At 36.1% G+C, this 17,140-nt stretch overlaps 1 protein-coding gene across 7 annotated transcripts in view; it reads left to right on the top strand.

Annotated features, from left to right (window-relative positions):
• The window catches only part of NFIB (nuclear factor I B), a 227,361-nt gene that overhangs the window by 187,245 nt on the left and 22,976 nt on the right, over nt 1-17,140 (top strand). For 4 of the 7 annotated variants that reach the window (XM_073345413.1, XM_073345412.1, XM_073345415.1 and 1 more), the window contains exons 9-10: nt 5,915-6,080; nt 9,753-9,835. The exons of 1 other annotated variant lie outside the window; for it this stretch is intronic. In XM_073345413.1, coding sequence (XP_073201514.1) covers nt 5,915-6,080; nt 9,753-9,835 — 249 coding nt within the window. The remainder of the gene's footprint in view (nt 1-5,914; nt 6,081-9,752; nt 9,836-17,140) is intronic. 2 more of the 7 variants (XM_073345414.1, XR_012159114.1) reach the window with 2 other exon arrangements.

The raw sequence follows: 17,140 nt of genomic DNA, 5'->3' as shown, positions 1-17,140 counted from the left end.
TTTGCTTCCAGAAACTGAGATAAAGCAGAGAAAATAACATCCTCAGATAGAAGAGAGGTCTTCAATGTTATTAAATTTGGATTTGAGAAATTCTAGGAGATTCTGTATGAAAGGAGGTTGACATTCATTACAGACTATTAATCTCTGGGTAAAATTCCTGTACAGAAAATCAGGATGTTACAGGTACATCCTGATTTTAGAAGGTTTTGGGATATAGACATAACCTTCATAAATACAAATTTAAGTTTCTGTTCAGATTTTGGGTATGGAACTAGGGGCAGATACATATTTAAGTAGTACCAGTAATCAGATATTTGAGGTTTGGCAAATCTGAGTTTACCGTTAGCAATTGCTATATTTTGTAGGCTGTGATTTACTCCAGTGACATCGAGTACAAGTCATAGGAACTCTGTTGCATTATCCCAATTTATTTTGTGCGGTGTATTTTTACTTGTAAAATATTAATTAATTAGAATCTCTTTTGTGATAATTTTCTACTACTCCAAAAGAGGTTATATTGGAACCTGAAAATGACCCTGTCTTTTAAGAACAAACAAAACAAACCTGTGGATCTATTGAATGATGTAGCACAAATATTTTGAATGGTCCTCGGCTCAAGTCATATGCAGTTCAAATAAATAAGTTCACAGTAATAATGGGCTTTCAATATGGTGATACCAAAAATCTTGCTAACCACATTTTTGGTAGAACCAAAAGAGTCAAAATAAAAACAGTTTGCACAAGCTTTTTTTTTTTTTTTGGTGGCCAAATATTGATCAGGCTATAGAGATAGTGACTGTATATTGTGATCTGTGCAAAAGACCCTAAATACAGTGGCCTCTGTATCCTGCCATCTCAGTGGGCTTAAAACTCATGGCAGAGAATTTATAACAACCTCCGGAGAAAGAAAAGCAAATATTCCTGATAAGAGCAATAGAAACTCAAGGTGGCCAGAAGTAATAGACACAGGTTAGACTAGGCTGTTTGAAGCAGGTAAGCCTCTGATCATACAGGTTTTATTTATACCATTCTTCTTTAATAAACTAATGTCTTTCTGTGATAGCTGCCAACTTGTGCTCCAGGAGCTAAACTTTCATTTAAAATGTTGCTAGTGTTGCAATTGCAAAGATAACCTTAAAAATGTGAACTCGGTGTAAAGTAATGCAATGATTTCAGTATGAGTCTGCCCTCAGGCTGAAACAATAGCTTTGAGAGCACTATGAGCTGAGAGCACTAAGACCTGTTTATCTTAATACGTTAACTCTGAAACCTAATTATGACCATTTAACCATCAGCTTTGTTAATTTTTTTCACTGCTGATCACAGCATGAGAGGAAAAATGGGGAGATAATAAATGGCATCATATTCTGACATCATAGGTGGGTGGGTTCTTGGGTTGTAGACAGAACTTGTGAGACTATGCTCACTTTTTTCCCTATTGGACTCTGGTAGTATATTTCAGTAGTAATACCCCTAGCAAAAACAATGAAGTTTAAAAAAAGTTGTTTGCCCCAAATAGATTTCCATGAGGCAATGATCCTTAATTATCAGATGGCGGTCCTTAATTCAAACCTGAAACATTTCAGATTTATTAAAGAAGGATGGTATAAATAAAACCTATATGATCTGGTTCTTACCTGCAGCTAAGATTAGACCAAACTTTAAATAAGTAAAAGAAGAGGTTAAACACTCAGGTTGGTACTGAGCCATCATGTAGCAATTTTTTTTATCTTTATTGCCAAATAATAACACACTAAACCCTAGCTAAGTAATCTTTGCAATGCCAGTTTTAAACCATATTTTCTGATGTACAGTCTTTAATAGCAAAGCAAGTGTAAGAAAAACAAGTAGAAAAATGTGAAAGCAGAACATTTTTGAAGCACCAAGAAAACAAGTATTGGAGATTACAGGAATCAGAGAGTAGAACGAGGAATGAATGTAATTAAAAAGTACTTGGGTCAATGGTGTATATTGTGATTGTAAATAATAACATTATTAAGAGACATGTAAATCAGTTATTATTGCTTGTAAATGAAATTTTATCAGCGTCTTAAATATTGGAAATGCCATCTGAGTGAAACGTGAAAAAACAGTTTTATCTTCCCCTAATTTTGGAAGCTTTGTTTCCTCCATTGGACAATACAGAGCTTCAACCTGCATTGCATTGGGCCTGCATCAGCATCTATGTACAATACAGATGCTATTACCGGCAATATTTGCCACTTGAGAAATTTATAAACAAAAATAGAAAGTTACTTAGGATTGTTAGGGTTAAATGCCAGCTACAGTGAAGTCAATAGCAAATGTCCAATCGACTTCAGTGGGTATGTCTACCTGCTGCCGGTGACGGCGAGTCTCAGAGCCCTGGTCGACTTGGGCTCAGGGGTCTTGAGCTATGGTGCTAAAAATAGCTAAGTAGACATTCAGGCTTTGACATTCAGGCTCTGAAGCCCGCTCCGCTCCTCTATCAACCTAGGCTCTAAGACTCATGGGGGGGGGGTAGGGGGCTGCTGCTCGCTGTGTAGATATGCCCTGCGAGGCCAGGATTTCACTCTTAATTGGCTGGTGGGTGAGGGATGTGTGCTGTGTTAATTTTGTGTGTGTCATCTAGGTAAATTATTGCTTATTGGAGAATAAATATTAAATATGTGCTTTTCACATTCTTTAATTCAGCAAAGAAAGGGTTCATTTTCTTGGACCATCTGCACAAGGACTAAGCTGGAGTCCATGTGAGCTGTTGCATTCCTGTTGTCCAGAATCACTAGGGAACAGTAAAAGGTGATACATTGTTGCACATTGTGCTGGACTCCAGCTGTGTCCATTTAATTAAGTTGAGTCTGGTTTTGGATGCAGAGCTGCTTTGGAAGATGATGATACTGGCTGTTTTAATCCATAAATTCCTGGGAATCTTTTTTTTTTTATATACTAAAAGTAAAGCACTTTTAGTAGACAATTGAAGTGGTTTCTTTTTGATTCTTCAATACATAACCGAAACCAAGTCCTAAAAGGTAACTCTGCCCCCCACAGATCCTTAATTCCATCCAATAGCCACTAAAAAGAACTCAAACCACACTAATCCTGTCCATCAGGCGATCTGTACAATCCACACATTACTGAGTATGGTATTTAACCTCTTTCACCAAATTTTAAAAAGAAAAAAAATTTATAATAATGAGCAATGTGTGATTATAAGAATTTTCAGTCTGTGGGGACGAGCTTATTTTACCACCTGGCTGTGGTTTTATGGGTTATGAATGATCATGTATACCTCATGAAAATGCTACATATATCACACATTGCCCAATGGCATATATTATTTCTATATATACTACATATGTGGTGGTGAATCAGTGTGGCAACTATGGATAAATTGTATTTGTCAAACACCTTTCATTGTTTCACTTGCACTCTGACCACCAATCCATTTCTACCAGGAAGACTTATAACAATCCAAACTGTGGAACAGCTTCTGACAGCCTCTGTATTTTAAAAAGAAAAATAAAAGAGAGGAGCAGCCAGATAATTTTTTCTTTTCCCCGCAAATATGGATTTTCCTGTCAAAATTACACCATTCAGCCCTCAACTGTTTTAAGGTCTGATATATTGCTATCTTTTGGAGCTAAAAATAGCTTCTAAATACCTACTTTCCAGTGGGTTGCAGTACGTGATTCTTGGGAGATCCCAGTATTTAGGACCTTAAAGCATTATAGATGGAAAAGTTATTTTAGGTATTTTGTAGAGGTTTCTGAAATTCTGTTACAGTTTTCCTTTATCTCCAAGGCCTGTACTTTTGTATTTATGGTAATTAAGATACCTGATTTTACAGGCCAAGGGATATTTAAATAGTACTTATAAAAATAAAACTATCTAAAATATTGCTAAAATGGGGGTCGGGTGGTTGGTAAAATATATGACATATGCAGAATGTATGATAGTGTGGTGTGATATAAAGGTTTTATTGGTACTGGTGGAAAGACCTGTGTAACTTATTTATGGGTTCACCATTCGTAAGTAATCTGGCTATCCAATCAGATGGTGATTAAATCTTTATACCACATCATTATGTATTCAGTGTATATCGTCTTGTATATATTAATGTGGTGACCCTTTTTCCTTTAAAATTCATATCACAAGGGTTGAACAGATTTATGAGGGGGAAAAAGACCTATCCAGTTGCTGAAAATTTGATACAATAGAGAGAAAATATATGGAATACCATCAATGTGTTTTCAGTACAGAAGAACCTTTCATCCCTGTGAACTACTGCCTTCTTAATTTGAAACTGTTTTTAGACCTGAGATTAGCAGTATATATTTGTCTATTTTCTCATTAGTAAAGGCCCACACATCACAACAGAAGAATAAATCCTATAGTAGCTGGATCTTATAGAACTATATGTCAGATCGTCCTTTTTTTCATAGCCTTGCAATATGCAAGTACAATATGGTCATGGTTAAGAGAGAATTTAAATTTGCTTCATTTAGTGGAGTAATTGATCAGCCGCTTGTCATTAATGTAACATTTTTCCTGTTGCTTTTCATCATAGAACCATAGAATTTACAGCTAGAAATAACCTACTAGATCAACTAATGAACTTCCCTGTCAATGCAGAATCGGTCTCTATTTGTACATATTTGTCCAGTCAATATTTACTTGTGTTTGTTTAGTCACTCTAGTTTTAAAAGTCGAAAAGGAAAAAGCCCCCAGCATCTCCCTTGGGAGACTGTTCCATAGTTTAATAGATCATACTGTCAGGAAGTTTTTCCTGACTTTTTTTTTTTTTTTAACATTTCCTCTTTCTTTATTTCCTTCCATTACCTCCCAGATTATACTTCCAAATAATTCCTCCTCATCATCTGTGTTTACATCCTGCACCTATTTGTAGTTGTCATGACAACCAATAATTATTGCCTAGCCAAGCTAATCATATTTGCCTCTTTTAACCTTTCCTTGTAAATCAGTCCATCCAGATCCTTTAACAACCTATATTTCTCTCTGATTTGTCAGTATCTTTATGATAATAAATTGCCCAGACATTTATGCATTATATTTGTTATGTACTTTAAGAGCTCTTTAAAATTCACAGAAAAAATCAACAGTTTCAGTCTAAATGTTACCAGCTGACATTTTTGGTTTATTATTATTTACACTTAGAATATTTAGGGCCAAATTTAGCTCTTGGGTAAATGAGCACATTGCTCAAAGAACATTGCCAAAGTTGGGTATATGTGTGTGCTGAAGGTAGAATTTGACCCCGATTGTGTCATAGGTCTAAATTCAGAGTACCTTTTGTACATCCTGTACATCAATCCGTGTAAAGTGTTGATTTGGCTCATTATACTCCTGAAATGTACAGAATTCACACTTTTCAATCCTATGTGAAAGGGACATATTCTGGTGGGCCTGGGGCCAAATGGCAGCATCTACACATTTTAGCACCTCCTTCTCGGCCCCCTTATGCAGCCTTCCCTGCTTTTATTAGTCAGACTTCAGGCATGTGCAGAAAGCAAACAGCTGTGCGCTTGTTCTGCGTATATTCCCCAGCCAGCCAGAATACTGGCCCTTGCTAAGGCAGCTTTTGCAGTGTTAGTATGTGTTTTAGTTAAATGCTTCAGGCTCTGTGCTTAATCCTACTATGTGAGCAGCACTACTATTGTAAAATACTTTTATGAAAATCATACCAAGAACGAAATAAAACTGATCAGAAGGTTACTGTGAGTTAAATGTATGGGGCCTATTGTGTTGTCCACTAAATATACTATATATAGATATATTAGTTTATAACAGTTACTTAACCTGGCACATAGATACAGTGGTGATGGGCATTCTACAAAACCCTTCAAGACACTGGTAGATTTGTTTTTAAACACAATGTGTATATTTTACAAGGCATTGTTTTGGTTTTGTTTTGTAGCCTAACAGCAGTGGTCAAGTAGTAGGGAAAGTGCCTGGCCATTTTACTCCAGTTTTGGCACCCTCTCCCCATCACAGTGCGGTGAGACCTGTGACTCTGACCATGACAGATACTAAACCCATCACTACATCCACTGAAGGTGAGGCATCTTCACCTACAGCAACCAGTAAGTATTTCTCTAGGAAACAAAAAATGTCCATCAGAGGTTCAATACGATTTTAAATTAAGGCCAAAAAAAGGTGCCTTTTCCTACTATTTGACCAGGTGGATGCTCATAATTTATTCTGAGAGCAAGCATGATCTGACCACACAGCTTTTCTCCCTCAAATTTTAGCCATAGCATCATGTTACATGAACTGATGTTTGTGACATGACAATCAAAATCTAAAGGGAAAAGCATATTTATTTGAGCACCGCCCATCGAGAAAGAACGAAACACGATTGTTCATCTAAGGTGGACATTGTAATGACATTGAGAAGCACACTCAGACTGCAAGATTTCAAATAAACCACACTTGGATTTCAAAACGAGATTAGATAATTGCTCCTCAATGAGCTTTCCTACAGAAATCAATCTTTGTTACAAAACATACTGAATCAGAGCTATGATAATTGCATGTCTATATAGGTTGTGTTAGCAAAAAATAAAATGATACAGCATACAGCAAAGGAAATTTTAATTCACTGCCCTTGATTCTACAAGGGTTGGCTTAATTGCATTTGCTTTTGTAATGCCTCAAAAGTTTTGAGTACCTTTGTACAATATGCTCAGCACCATATTATTCATCCTGTTATCTTCAATGGAATTGCAACCACGGAAGTATGTGCAATGTACATGCTAATATCATTTGATCATTTCTATTTTGGATAATCATTTCATGTCCAGTGGTATCCAAAGGGTTAATTTTTATCTAGCTTCTACACTTTTGTTAACAAAGCTGGGTAAATATGGTTCCTGACCTTTTAGGTCTTTCGAGGGCCAACATTACTTGATACTGATGAATGGCAACATTTTTAGAAAATAGTCCTGATCAGACTATTTAGAAGAAGATCTCTCAGCTGAAATTTCTGTCTTCCAAAGGGCAGTTAGAGCCTAAATTATGTGTAAGCCAAACCAAACAAACAAAAAATACTTAACATGCAGAAAATAATATGGTTTTCTGTAGGGTCAGTTACACTAAAATGGATCATTTTAGCACGTTAGGTATTAAAATTGTGAGTGTGGTCTCTAGACATTGCATTAGAATTAATCAAGCCTGTAAATCATATATATATTTTTAGGTATTTGTTATCTTAAGATTGTATTTTGTAAAATGAAATAGATATTCAAATGAATTAGAGCAAGCGACACATGAGGGGGAAACTGCATAAGTATCTATTACAAAGAGTTTTTTCCACTGAATGCATCCAATGAAATGAGCTGTAGCTCACGAAAGCTTATGCTCAAATAAATTTGTTAGTCTCTAAGGTGCCACAAGTACTCCTTTTCTTAAAGAGAAATAAGTGACTCCTAAAGATAATCTGGGTAAACACCATTGTTTAATTACAAACTGATTAATAATTATATTGATAGGATTATGGAAATATTTTAGCTATTCTTTTGGGATAGCAAAAGAGGCTTCTAGGTGGACTAAAAGTTGGAGTGGATTAACACTCTCTGCTGGTTTTCGATGCAAATTTTGCTCCTTTGAGGTGCTGCTATTTCTGGTATGTTCAGCAACAAACAAGAAGTTAATGCTCTAGCCTTTCACCTCAGGGTGGGAAAGGAACCTTGGTTCAAATTTGGCTTGGATTATTGGTAGTTTCATCCTAGTTCCTGTTTGTCGAGATCACACAATGTGGCACAATTGTCTGTCTGTGCTCAAGAGAGAACATGGCCTGGAATAGCAGGGGAAGGGAGATCAAGTATGATACCAGAACTGCGGGAAGAAGCTTGCACTCTACCTGCCCACATTATGGCCTAGTTTAAGGAGTCTTTTTAGAAAGAAACTGACCTTATTTGTCCACTAATAATTATACAGGTATTTAAGGGTGAAGCCTGGGAATTTCAAAAGAGCCTAAAGGAATTAGGCACTCAGTTTTACTGAATTTCAGTGGAACTGGAGCACCTACCTCTCTTATGGTCCTTTGAGATGAGGCCTCTTTCTGCATGCAGAACATCTCTATCACTAATGCATGTAAATGAAAAGTGTTTATGAGCAAGTCCAATTTAAGTGTGCAAATTGTATGTACAAGTGGTAGCACACAAACATTACATGCACAAGTGACTAGATAACAAAACAAACAAAAACTGAAGGATGGTATCCTTTTGCTGGAAATACATAAAGCCGTCACTGACCTTAATATTTATGCTCTCATGCCAAGGGGCTTCACACATGGGGGAGAATTTGGCCCTAATAGTTTTTTTAAACATTGCAAATTTATTTTTAATAAACAATGAATTGCAGAAGACAATGTTTTGTTGGGCAAATAAGTTCCTGCAGATATTGCTTAAACATAATATAAATGCTGTCATTGTTTCTGTTTAGTCAGTTTCGACCTATTTGGCATATAAAATCAAATGATTACCACTGGCTTCATTCTGAAATACAACAAATGAATTGTTCAGAACTAGACAGAACAACAGACTTTGATAACATTTCTGTCAAGAAACTCTAGGGTCTGGAACCATGATTTATTTCTAATATCTGATCCATTTCTATGGCAATCTCTCAGTGAAAGCTGTTTACTATAAAAAAGCCATATTAAAATATCCTCAGAAATTCAGAAAGTTTTATGTATTTGCTGTATAATTTTAACCTCAAACAGCCAATTAGCTAAAAACTCTATCCACCTTCCTCACTCTGTTCTCAGTCTTCATATCCATTCCATTTTGGCAGGTCTGCTTTGACCACCAGCAAAGGTGTCAGTTGTGATGATGATTGTTGCAATATGGTCATCTACACACTATGAAGTGGAGTGAGACCACATAGGCCACTAAGAGCCATGAGGGGGTAATGACTTTCAGTCGCTACTGATCTCAGCCAGATTTGAATGGTGACCTACAGGTGAAAGGTTCTATATCCCTTTACCAATCTCTTGAGCCACCCAGTCTCCCCCCCGATTTTTCTAAGCTTCTGCACCACAGAAGGCTAAAAGAGCTTTTAATGAATTAGCTCTAAGTGAATGCTATTTTCTGGTGTGTAAAATTATGCTGCGCAGCAAAAGTTAACTCCCTTCTCTGGTTAGTGCTGATCACATTGTATCCTTCTTCCAAAGGACTGTAAAGATTAATTTCATGCTACATAAGCAAATCAAGCTTTAAGTCTCAGTTTTAAATAATTAACCACTTTTCCGAGACAAATTTGTGACGGGCGTTCACAAATAGAAGAATCAGTGTAAATTAATAGGTGGTTGTTCTCTCGCTCCTACCCGCGTAACTCCATTGACTTCATTTATTGGATGTTTATATTAGTTTAGCTGATGTGTATTTGTATAACTAATATAAATTGGAGGTCCATAACTGAGACCATAACAGTTTAAAATGTAGTGCTCCTTTAACTATTTGTAAAAATCTGCAACCAGAGGAATTATTATTCTAACTACAAGCCTAATTCTGACCTCAGATTCACACATGCAGCTTCCATTGAAGTGGATGGGAATTGAACATGCTGTGCACCTAAGGGCTGAATTTGGCCCTATGTTTTTTTTTGCATTACTGATAAAAGAAATCCACAGACACTTCCTATACATTGCAAATCATAACTCTGGATCTCTCATATCTGTACTGTACGTGCACAGGGTAATAATTATGACAGGTCGCTATTTTTATCACTGTGTTTTGTTCTTCCTTAATCAGCCTACACAGCCTCAGGCACATCCCAAGCCAACCGATATGTGGGACTAAGCCCAAGAGACCCATCCTTCCTACACCAGCAACAGGTGGGCAAGTTTCACATAGGTGTAATAATCTAGACAAGCTTTTGCAGTAGTACCTTTCTACATGCTGCCACTGACATCTTGGGTTAGAATGGGATCCTAATGGTTTCAGTATATGTCATATGAAGACTAGATATGCTAAAGACAAAAACCCCTCTAAAAATATTAACATAGCATATGCTTTTGTTTCTTAGATTTGTGCCATCTTAAGGAACTTTTTATAATGCCTCTTTACATTATTTTATTTTTGAACAACTTAAAAGTAGATGCTAGAATTGGATATTAAGAATATGTCTGTATAAAGTGTGCAAGGGATAAAACTGAGAACTCATTTCAAAACCAATAAAAAATTAAACAAAATTAAACATTACAAATTATGATTCTCAAGCTATTTCATATTTTCCAGATGTTTGTAAGCCTACATTTCTGCATTTTAGTTCCAGAAGATGACTTATAAAACCAAATTCTCAATGTAACACATCGTCATTCCTAGTTTAATAGGTTTAAATTGGTTTGCTGATTTCAGATGTGATAGACACATTTTTGTTCTAGTTTCTTACATCATTTATGTTTCAAGTAGCATTTTAAATTTCACATCTCATTAATGCTGTAAATTTAATGCAAATGAAGTGTTTACACAAACTGTGAAAATATACAGCTGAGATTAATGGTGGTTTATAAACAAATTAGCCGCAGTCAATAGCAGGGCCATACAAATACAGAAATCCCGCATTGCTAGTAACAGTATAACACAAAATCAGACACTTTAGAACGTAAATATATTGTATGATGTGTGTATGTGCTGCTCCCAGATCTTGACAGCAGAGGAGTTTGAAATTAACAGCATGTAAAATGTTACAAATTAAAAATTGAATATGGCAGGAAGAAAAGGGCTATTAAGTAGTTCTTATTATTTATTGTACTGTATTTTTTCTCAGGCTTGAGTTCCTATCCACAGTTGGTACTCATGCCTGTTTCGTTTTATCCTACATGCTCTGTGTTTGTTGTAACATAGCTAAACTGTGCTGCATTTGAACTCCTAACCCTACCCACTCCAAGGCCAAGGTGGCTGTATGTATATATTAAAGATCACCACATGCAGAATTCAGAGAAAACCATAAAGATGATAGTTTAAGATCTTTGACATTTTGCCAGCTTTGTTAACCAGTAAGACACAACTGAAAACATTTGTACATAGTTACGAAAATACCAAATAACAATTAGTTGTTTTTACCAACCATTGGCTTTTCACTAAATTTTCTGATATTTTTCTTTTTTCACCTCTCCAGAATTGTTGTAATATAAAATGTGTCATAATTACAATAGTGTGGTTCTATTTGACAAATGTACAGTAAATGTTCATTGTATTTTTAAACATATGCAAGATTTATAGGTTTAAAACTTGCTTTTTTAAAAACCATTGCACACATTTTCTAAAATACTTTTGCTGTGAAATTTTAAAAATTATTTCATAAGTCTCTGACATCCAGTTAAGTTTGGGATTTGCAAAAGAAATTTAAATGTATTTTATTTTAATTTATTGCTTCTCTTCAACACCCTATTTTTCTACAAATTTGCTCGTTAATACTTTTTGCTCTCAAGAACATTCAAAAAGTTATACAAACTATTTCACATCCCTAGAAGGTACTGGCAGCCAGCTTAATTTTCTTGTATCTCCTGTATATTTTTTGTCTTTATAATATATTTTAAGAATAAGTTTGGATAATTTCAGCAGTCTCATTAAACATGTGACCAAAATATTCAGGAAAAAAGTAATCTTACATGTTTTGTGCATGGACATTTATATGTTAGTTTCAACCCTGGAAAATATGTGTTGATTCAGTGCCACTGTGTGAATTTAATATTCTAAAGTAGAGAGTTTTATAATGTCAATATTTGTTGTTTATTTAAATGTACCAGTATTTTACATATGTGTTATATAGTAGTAGCCCTATAGTATAGTGAAAAAGTATATAATAGCTTAATCACTGCCATTATTCTCTATTCGATTTTAAATTACGCATGATTGTATATACGTGTGTGTGTGTGTGTGCGCACGCATGCACACATGCCTGCTTACATACATATATATATATATATAAAATAAAAACAATTAGGTAATAGTTGGTACTGTTGCATGCATTGAAGGAACAAAGAACTTTAACCACAAACTAAGCTTTTTAGCAGCAGATAAATACGAATACATGTATACATAAGTGCAGAATATATAAAATAATTTTCTCATGAGTTAGTTGTTACCTTCATCCTCTTAAATCCTAAAAGGCTCTCAGAGATGACAATGCCATACATGTTCATTATCCAGAAAAAAACCCCACCAGAAATTGTCTAAATGACTTCAGTAGATAAAGGTTATCCTTTGGTAAGGCAGAAATGAGATTGATTTACTACGTCCTTTCATTACTTTACAACAATTTAAAAGAGAGCACTTTTCTTGTGGCAGGTTCTGAATGCATTTAGTTTAAAGCAGCCCATGATGAATGAAAAGGAAAATCAAGGGGTACATGAAATAAAGGCAATCAATCATTTTATATTAGCTGAGAGAAATTCTAAAGTAGAAAGCCAGTGGTTTTAGTTCCAGAGAGATCTTTTAAACATCCACTGTACCCTTTAATACACATTGACCTCTTAAGAATAAATATTGTCACAGGTAGGTTCTTTTACTTTGTTGGAGGGGCTTTATAGAGATTTATTCTCTCAAGTTATGAGAAATATTGATGTGTATTATTGAGTGCTTTTTTTGTTGTTGTTTAAAAAGAACCGCAATGTATCCTATATAAATTATAGTAACAACCATAAATTTAAGCTGTATGTTATTTTGTGACTCTATCTTATAAATAGTCTTTCAACAAAATAAAATGACAGTTCAGTTGAATTTCCAGTAAAACAATTTATAGCACAAAATTGCTGGAATACTTGCATTTAGATGGGAAGCATTCAATATAACTTGGAAATATTGTGTGTTTGTGTGTCTAGCACCTTTGGGAGCAATACATTTGCATTTACTGATCTGAATAGTGAGAAAATATGCTATTACACATGTTACTTAGCATGCTACATTGGTAGGCAAAGTTTTGAAGAATTATAAATCTATGCAGTATATTTTTGTTGTGATCATTGGTTGGTGCTGTTGCTAATTGCCTTGAAATGACAGGTATTTCAAAATTGGACATCAACAATAACATAACAAATTTCTTACTTTAACTGCAACTAGAAAGTCATCTACATAAGTAGATCTGCATTAGAAAGGTGCTTATAAAACATCTTAATGTTTTGTTTTAAAAAGTAGTCCTTCCCCAGTCCCCCAAAATATCAATTATAAATTGTTAATGACTACTTGGTTAGAACGCAAAAGTTTTCATTAATTCATTAATCAACATGCAAACGTTATTAACTATTAGTAACGGTCTCACGGGGATGTTGCTTAATCAAATGTCTCCTATTTAATCATAGTTAAAATTTTATCTTAGAGTTAGAATTTTAGTAAGGGCTTTGTTCTTAACTTTGCTGTTGCAGGTTGGTGAGGTCACTATATGAATTCTGCTTTGGCACACTGAACTATCTATGCTAAGAAATGTCTTTATTGACATAGGAGTTTTGCATAAAAGGAAGGTTGGGTAATCTTCACAGCAGTATGTCAGCACCTCTCTCTCTCTCTGTCTCTCTCTCTCCCCCGCCCCCCTCCAGCTCATATACACATTGCTTATATTTGAATTGTAGCAAATAGTTTCCAAGTCTAGACTCACAGAAAAAGTGAAAAATTAGAGTAACAGAGTCAAATTCAGCTGTAGTACAAGAAAGCTCAACTCTTCTGAGCTCTGTGGAATTCTGCCATTTGAGTCCTCATTCTTGGGAGTGTATAGTCATAACACAACAATCATTAGTAAAAGAGTTCAGTTGCAAAACTCCATGTTAATGGACAATAGGGCAAACTTCTGATGGATGGATCGAGGGATGGTGGCATTTCCTTAGTCTCAATCAGTTTATATCACTGTGAATTCACAAAATACAAACTTTATATCCTTGAAACTATAGGCTTCTTAGTGTCTGATCAAAATTGCTTCTGGATTTAAAGTTGTTATACTGCTAGAAACACCAATCCTGGATTTTGCCTATTTAAAGAAAGAAAAGAAAAGATTTATCTTTGTGTTCATAGCACATAAAGGGTAACAGCACCACAATTGGTAAGCTTCCTATTGAAACTGAATAAATCAACCAAAAGAGTACTTGCTCTTGGCCATGATATTGTTATCCTTAATTATTTAACTTTTAAAACATCTTTGAGCTTCTAGAAAAAGTAAATGGGAGGACATTTTCATTCTTTCATTAAGAAAACAGGCAGGCAAAGACAAATGGTTTTAATGACGAAGTTATCAGCCTGTGATACCAGTTACCTTTAAAACTTTACTTTTTCATATACGCTAACTAATATTGGGCCAATAACTGAGCTGCTAAACTCCTCAGATCCTTGCATTACTTAATACAGCTGCATGGATTTCACTAGAGCTTGGGCTTTAAGGGTGTGGTATATGTTATGCATGATTTTCACACAGCTTTGACATTTATTAAGGGGTCATGTTACCATGTATATGATAATAAGAAATATTTTTGACATCATAAATGTATTTTAAAACTAGAAAACTGTTAGCAGCTTTTGATCTTATTTAATTGTTTCCTCCACACAAGACTACTCTTTTCAAGCAGTATCTCCAGTAGGAAGTTGTTCTTTCCATATGCATCCTTTAGTTGTTGCATTATGCTGTTCAGAATGGAAGGCCCTTCATACCATTTATCACTGAAAATGTAAACTGAAATGACCACTGAAAACAGTGTTTTGGTTTTAAAATGTTTTCGATGCACATTGCTTTTGCTTCAGGCAAAAGACTGAAAGAAGAACACAAGTGGACTCTTAAACAGATCTTCTCAGTAAAGTCAGGAAACAGGTTATCAACACTTAGGCTGTTCTTATTGTCTCTCTTATCATAATTGACAGTTTGACGTAAAACTTGATCACATGACTACCAGGGAGGTATGTAAATGGATAAGAGGTCACCTTTCACATATGCTTGCTGGAAAGGAAACACATTTAAAGGAAGTTTCAGTCAAAACAATGACAGTATGCAAATGTTTAGCTTTATGGGCTTTCTCAAATAACAAAAATCATAGCAGTCTCCTATCGCTCACTCACTCACTCTTTCAAATATATGTTTACTTTTACTGATGATCAAAGGGGCATGAAATGAAGATTAATATTAGTCACTTTATTAAAATGTGAAAATATAAAGCCTGCTTAAATATTAACCCTTACAATTATTTAAAGGTTTGAATCGTGGGATTGTAGCTCTAATGTAAATGAGGGTTGTGTGGCTAAAACTCTGCAGGATGATTGTACTCCCCAAGTGTCCAACGTAAACTAAAAAGAGAAAGGAGATTCAAAGTAAACATTCAGCGTCCAAATCAGGATTGCCCCTGTGGCCCCTTTGCACTGACATAATAGGGCTGAGGAGCAATCACATGCCCCCTGAGAATTACTTCCAGCACAGGGAGGCAGTCTCTACAGACTCTGTGCCCCTTCCCACTCAGTAAGAGTTGGAGTGGGGGTGTATTCCAGGGGTAGTAATGGGTGTGCCTACAAGGCCCGTTAAGGCTGCCTTACCCTGCTTTTGGTACATTTGCCTCTCCCCCCGGCAACTCCAGAATTAGGCTCATTGAGAGGCAATTTTTTTCTCCTGAGGATAATTTTCCTTGTCCCTGTTGTATGTGGTTCTGTGAGAGAGGAATTTAAAACACTTGATTGTGTGTCACACCATCATATATATATATTCCATGTAAGAAACATATTTGAGAGGGGAATACCTATGTAGAAATGTTTTAGAAAGCTTGTAAAATGTTTGATTGGGACAATTGCTTGAATCCCTTTTCTTGAACACCCGGGTGCCTTACTTAACAAAAGTCCAGCTGAGGGGGGGGGGGGGGGGGGAAGGTCAAACTAGAGGGTCAGATCCTTGGCTCTGGCTCAGGCTGCTGCTTTGTGCCACCTCAGCGATGTAAAGTGGTAGGAGAGCTTGTCGTAAAGGAGCTACCAGAGATTCTCCCTGACAGAGGGAAATCCTTCAGTGGCATACAGGCAGCTTTGTGCCACTTGCTTCCCCATTCCTCTACATAGAAGGTCTTTCAAGTTGGTGTTCCAGGGTGGAGTGAAGTGCACTGTGTTCTATCTATCTGATCTCTAGGTAACGCAATGGCATTTGCGGCTTTCATAATTTTACTGCAGCCCTTAGGTGCACTAAATGTAAGTTTAGTTACATAAGAAGTTATAAGTTACATTGGGGGCTGCTGGCCTTTGCCTGGCTCCAGAATGACCTAAATTAACACAGAATAGTCATAATACTAAACTCCAATGTCTCAGGTACTTCCAAAGCTAGAAGCAAGTGTTGTGTGTCCAATCACAAAGCTGGAAATCTCCCTTTTCAGTGGCATGAAGTTCCCAGGTGAGAGTCTGGGCGGCACCTCTTAGAGGCGCAGCAAAGACCTCTCAGCCCTGGGGGAAGGAACAGAGCTAAGGGGCTCCTCTGGGCTTGCCCTCTGAGGACGTTTGCCTCTTTACTGCTGTCTTCACATTGCCTGCTCCATGGAAATCTTCTCCCTCCCGGAACTGGGGCTGTTGGGGCCCCCTTTATGCTACTCCAGCCCATTGACCTGGAGTAAAGATGCCAAACCATTTCTACCCTGGCAGGGACACAGGATATCAGATTTTAAAGTGATATTTCTATGGCTATTATTAACCCCAAACTAAATCTTAGTCATACAGGTTTCTAGATGGTGATTTTGGAGAGGAAATTCTACATGAGGAGTAGGAAAGAGGAAACATTTCCCTTGTAGGTTAATTTTGAAAACAAAATGGCGGCTGTTTGAAGCTGCTCAGAGATTTGGAACATTAAACTTAAGCCACATGGAAGTGGTTTAGTAGACAGGTGCTGCATTTCTAGGCTCATGATAGAATTATTTATCACATGCTTCTCTAATTTAGCACATGTGTATATATGGTGGGACAGATGAATTTACAGTATACCAATTTACACCAGCTGAGGATCTGGCCCTGTATGTATGTATGTATGCATGTCCTCTCTCTTTCTCTCTCTTTCTCTCTATGGTTACAAATTATGAAGAGGTGTGTGCATAATAAATAAAGTGTGTCAATAGCATTTATGAATTAGATTCAAAAAGCTCTTGGAGTTTGTGTAATTACACATTTAGGATATTTGTTGTACATATTAAAATCCATATGAA

This window comes from Lepidochelys kempii, chromosome 5, assembly GCF_965140265.1.
Source record: "Lepidochelys kempii isolate rLepKem1 chromosome 5, rLepKem1.hap2, whole genome shotgun sequence".
Lineage (NCBI taxonomy): Eukaryota > Metazoa > Chordata > Testudines > Cheloniidae > Lepidochelys > Lepidochelys kempii.
Note: the sequence above shows the minus strand (reverse complement) of the source record. Positions and strands in the feature narration are given on the sequence as shown.